The 5,515-nt window shown below is 41.1% G+C and overlaps 1 protein-coding gene across 1 annotated transcript; it reads left to right on the forward strand.

Moving 5' to 3' along the window:
• The first annotated feature begins 2,150 nt into the window (after positions 1–2,150).
• popdc3 (popeye domain containing 3) lies at positions 2,151–4,348 on the forward strand. The gene is made up of 4 exons (XM_046399325.1): positions 2,151–2,667; positions 2,933–3,041; positions 3,519–3,780; positions 3,983–4,348. The coding sequence occupies exons 1-4, from the start codon at positions 2,162–2,164 to the stop codon at positions 4,006–4,008; spliced, it is 903 nt and encodes a 300-aa protein (XP_046255281.1). The 5' UTR covers positions 2,151–2,161; the 3' UTR covers positions 4,009–4,348.
• Positions 4,349–5,515: the final 1,167 nt, after the last annotated feature.

The following is a 5,515-nucleotide window of genomic DNA, read 5'->3' on the forward strand; positions in this document are numbered from 1 at the left end:
ATTAATTATGGCAATATCAACAGATATTGTGTCATTTGCAACTTCAGTCAAAAATGGAATTTGGAAAGGTGGGGGTGGGGTCCCTGCTGTTATGGTGTGTTGTTCAGGACAGCACACTGTTAGCTGCCATTTGTGAGATGGAACCTGAGACCCTCTGGAACCGGAATGGTTCTCTGCAACTGCTACCCTGCCAAAAGAGCTAATGTTCTCTTCACAGCTAAAAATAAGACAGCACTGGCAAATAACACGAAAGCTCATCTTCTCAAGGAAACTAATTATTGTTGTTTGTCTCCTAGGAGTGTGTAATGGGGAAGGTGGTCTGTGATTGGACACATCTGCTCCCCAGCAGCGCCGTATTCCCTGCGCGCTGACCAATGTTCTGCACTTTGTCACTTGTGGGTATCATAGCTCTCTCCTGTGCACACATACTGTCATACTTGTGTGCATAATTACACATGCACACACAAACTGTCCAGGGTGGAAATGTTCTAAAAATAGCTAGTGTTAGGTGTCTTGTGATATGTATGGCGATAACGCCTTTCATATGAACATTTTCTATGTCGTTAAACATCTATGCAGACATGTCCTCACACACACACACACACATAACCAACAATTATATCATGTTCTCTCATCCTCAGAGTAAAAATAGCTTCAGAACTGGCATCTGATGCCCCTCGGTCTGTTTGCTTTGCTTTGTCATTAACCCTTGTCCGAAAAAAGCAGGGCCAGACCCAATGAGAATGTTTCTGCACTCGTTCCTTAAGTCTGACATGATGTGAATACACCCAGGGGTTCTCTGTCCTTCTCTGCTGCCCCAGATACATCACCCACACTTTCTCTCATCCGGCAAACAGTCAAAGTCACCTTGAACGGGGACACATAGGGAGGGCTGCTGCTATTCTGGTCTCATACCTCCCCATCACCGAGCCATTTATGTTGCCGAGCTTGCTTTTGATTTATTTTATCTGTTTATTCATTTATTTATTTTTAAAATTTTCTCCATATTACATCGTATTCACCATTACATATAAAGAGTCATTAGTACGCCAGGACCAAGAGGACAACTGCCATCGTTTGTACATCATTTTTAATTTGCTAAGTCAAACGGAGACGGACATTGGAAATGAGGCATTCTAGCTGTCAAAATAAAATGTTTGATATCATGATTAGTATTTAATAAGCCAGTTTATGAGTTTAACCTTTAGTTTGAAGTCATATAACCAGTAATAATCCAACCAAAAACAGATCTTCTACAACCGATAGCCTACTGTGCTTGTATTAACATAATTATTCAAGCATTTTCACCTTGTTAGTTCCTTCACTGATTTGGAGAACCAGATTTATAAAAACGACAAAAGAGAGACATGCCTTTGCAAACCTGCATGTAATTTAGTGTTAAATTTACTTTAGTGTTTCTTAAATGTAGAATTTGTGCAATTAGTTGTTCTTCAAGAGGATTCCTGTCTTGACTTATCTTACTTGAAACTGCAAATCAAGCTGAAGTGAAGATGTCCCTTTGGGCACTGAGTAATCGTGACGGGATTTCTCATTATTGTCAGAATTTTTACAAACCGAACAATCAGTCGATTAACGGAGAAAATAATCAGCAGATTAGATTATTATTCATTATGATTCATGCATTTACACGCATGAATCATAATAATCTGATGAGATCATTTATAATAGCAGACACAAGGAAAAAACAAATGTGTTGAGCACTTTTATTTTTATTTACTTTTATTGTACCTTTATTTAATTAAAGGGTCTATAAGTACTTCCCTCAGAGCAGTTCTGCTTTCACTTAATGTAATATTATACCGCCTATTTGAACTATTTACTTATTTGTACGTTAAATTAGATTGATTCACTTCGTCCTTAATCCCAATAATAAATCATATCGTCGTATCTGCTCAAGGCTTTCCTATAGAAGAGGAAAGACTAGAGGACAGGAAGACTAAACCCCGTGCGGTTTTATTTTTACCTGCTGACACTATTTCCGGTAACATCCCAGCTCACTCTGTCCTCTTCACACGGTCGGTCAGGTGTTCATATTCGCTTGACATGTTGCCTTGTGTTTGTCTGAGCAGCCCGCGGGCTCTGGAAGCCTGTAGGTGATTCCATGTGAAGCGCTCTGGTAGTTTTCATCACTTTAGTACTGATGGAGCCGCCGGACTTTGAAGCCACGAACTTCACGGTGGAGGCGGCGTCGCCAGGGCATCCGCTGTGTGAGGAATGGAGAGACGGCTCGGAGGGCTCCGTCTTCCAGCTGGCTAATATCTTCCTCTTCTTAGGCTTCATGGGCGGCAGCGGCTTTTATGGACTCCTCTACCTGTTCACCTTTCTGACTTTGGGCTTCCTGTGCTCCACGGTGTGGTCATGGTCGGATTCCTGCACAACGGAATCTTTCCTGTGGAGTTTGGCGCTCTTCGGGGTGTGTTTGGGACAGGTCTTGCATGTCGCCTATAGGCTGAGGAGCGTCTCCTTCGAGAAGGAATTCCAGGAGCTTTACAACTGCGTGTTTAAAAACCTGGGAGTGTCGCTCACACATTTTGGGAAGATCATGGACTGCTGCGATGGAGACGTCCACGCCATAGACAAGGACCACTACTTCGCCATAGAGGGAAAAACCGCGATTGACAAGCTGTCAGTGCTGCTGTCTGGCAGGTGACTCTCCTCTCATAATGTCTTACAGTGTCTGACAACGGGTGAGAGGCGGGGTACGCCCCCGGGTTCCCGGGGAAGACCCGCGTGGGCACCCCAGACAGGACCCGGACTCGAACCTGTCGATATAACACTTAGAATAACTAGCTTACACGATCACACTAAATTACATTAAATATGCAGGAAAGATGCAAACTTTGATGCACAGTTTGAGTTCTGTTTGATAAAAAAGTGTGTTAATATCAGCTTTTCACCCACTCTCCTACAGAATTCGCGTGACAGTTAATGGAGAGTTTCTGCATTACATCTACCCCCTCCAGTTTCTGGATTCACCTGAGTGGGACTCTCTCAGACCATCAGAGGAGGGTGTATTCCAGGTTCATTTTATCTCATGTGCATGTGAAAAAAAAAAATTCAGGTATTATTCAGTTGGGATAAAGTTAGACTTTTCTAGTTGTGACCCTAAATTTAGGTGGTCATTCAGAATTTTCCTAAAAAAAGATTCATATAACAATATTCTATTCTATTCTATTCTTCTATTCATCTACCAACAAAGTTGTCAAACTAGGTTGTATGTACAATTAATTCTGGGAACATATCTAGTTGATGGCTAAAGAGTATTAGTATTATTCTTCTGTTTAATAAATTACTAAACTATTAAATTGTCAAGTTTATCTTTGGTTGAATTTATCCCTATTCAAGGATAAATCAAACTTATTATAATGTGGGTCTTCATAGTTCCCAATAACATTGGTCATGGACAAAACTAGCAAGATTAGAAGGAAGTTGTAATATGTTGGAATGATCCTTTAACTGCCAGCTTGTTTCCTCTGTTTCTCTTTTATTCTTCACAGGTGACCCTTCGTGCTGATAACCCCTGCCGATATGTGGCTTGGAGGAGGAAGAAACTTTATCTTCTTTTCGCTAAGCATCGCTACATAGCCAAGATTTTTGCCCTGGTTGTGCGCAATGACATTGCTGAGAAGTTGTACTCCCTGAACGACAAGGCTTTTGACAAGTCCGGGCACCGCTACGATCTCCGCTTACCAAGTTACTGTCACATGCCGAGGACCGAATTAGAAAAAACAGATGTCTTCCTGCAAGTGCCAGCTCAGGGTGAAAGGACTGCCTGAACTTACACACACACACACACACACACACACACACACACATTTTGTTCCCATAAGGTTGGTGAGTCCCCACAGTGTGTTGAACAGATTTTTGTCCCCTGCAACATAAGTGATACAAGTATGCACACAAACTGCTCCACTTGATTTAACTGCATGCTTCATCTACCAGTATTATCATCACATTTCAGTGTGCCGACTGCGTAGGTGGAGCTAGCAGACTCGTCAGCCATCATGGACTGTCAAGTGAAGAGGATACCTTTTCTTACACACTGGAAGAGCAGGGTCATTTGAATGGTAGGCAGCCATTGACTGTATATAGAGATGGATGACATGAGAGCAAAACCAAAACATCAAAACAACATACTATAACAGGTCTATAGGACTGAACCAGTGACTAAGGAACTGTTCAGCAGTTTTGGGACACTTGAGCTTTTTATCATTTGTTTAATATGAAAACAAAGAAAAAAATATGATTTAACTCAATTTATTTTCAATTTCAATTTATTTATTTATATAGCACCTTATACAATCAAAACTGTCTCTAGATGCTTTACAGAGACCCAGAGCCTGAACCCCCGAGCAAGCAGACAGTGGCAAGGAAAAACTCCCTTTTAACAGGAAGAAACCTTGAGCAGGACCCGACTCACAAGGGAGAACCATCCTGCTGATAGTCGGCTGGGTGAAGGGGAGGAAGAAGAGGTAGACAGGACAGAGAGGATGAAAGAGAGAGAGAGAAACATACATGCAATAAACATCATAAATTACAAAGGACAAACATGACAGGTTGTTATAATTGGAATTCTGAAGACTATGTATTGTATATATTTGTTTTTTAGCTGATATGTTGTTTAAGTTAGTTATAATAGCACTACATAGAAGAACAACATGGACAGATGTTGATAGTAGACATTGGGTTTGTGCATTAGTGCTGATACAACATCTTGACATTGTGCAGTATCTCTGCCTGCCAGGCTGCCAGATATGATCTGTGAGCACAGTTGATGTACAGCTGTATAACCATTGTGTTACAAATCCTACCAAACTTGCTGTTACAACAAGACATCAAGATGCCTAACACAGCGAGCCCTCGCTACTATTGCTGCGCTGTGAGGCAATCACATTATTTATTTATTATCAGCATTTCAGGACATGTGTTGGAGCACTGGCAAAAAAATGAACAGCAGGGAAACAGTAAATACCTTTTGTTTATGCATCACGAAGACCCAAAACTCCATCAATAAATCTCAACCAGTAACATGTGAAATACTTCAAATTGCCACATTAGTAAATTATTGAATGTCATTTATGTGTGTGGGCAGACACAGGAAGTTAAACAGATTTCAGTGTGCACTAACTGTGACCAAGAAACATCTTATTCTCAGGAAGAAAAAGAACACCCTTATTTTCCAAACATGTCTAACTGTTCTATTAAATTGGCAGTTTGGTGAATAATTTGGTGACTCATTATTATGGTTGTGCCTGACTACAAATTTTTCAGGTTAGAAATGAATGAGCTGCTTTTTAATTCAATTCAAATTCAATTCAATTTATTTATATAGCACCTTGTACAATCAAAATTGTCTCTAGATGCTTTACAGAGACCCAGAGCCTGAACCCCCGAGCAAGCAGACAGTGGCAAGGAAAAACTCCCTTTTAACAGGAAGAAACCTTGAGCAGGACCCGACTCACAAGGGAGAACCATCCTGCTGATAGTCGGCTGG

Source organism: Scatophagus argus, chromosome 9 (assembly GCF_020382885.2).
Source record: "Scatophagus argus isolate fScaArg1 chromosome 9, fScaArg1.pri, whole genome shotgun sequence".
NCBI classification, from domain to species: domain Eukaryota; kingdom Metazoa; phylum Chordata; class Actinopteri; family Scatophagidae; genus Scatophagus; species Scatophagus argus.

Bases quoted from the DNA above. Each gene is read 5' to 3' on its own strand.
- popdc3 (XM_046399325.1), top strand. From the start codon at position 2,162: ATGGAGCCGCCGGACTTTGAAGCCACGAACTTCACGGTGGAGGCGGCG. The intron at 2,668-2,932 runs GTGACTCTCCTC...ACTCTCCTACAG, and splicing joins TCAGTGCTGCTGTCTGGCAG to AATTCGCGTGACAGTTAATG. The intron at 3,042-3,518 runs GTTCATTTTATC...TATTCTTCACAG, and splicing joins CAGAGGAGGGTGTATTCCAG to GTGACCCTTCGTGCTGATAA.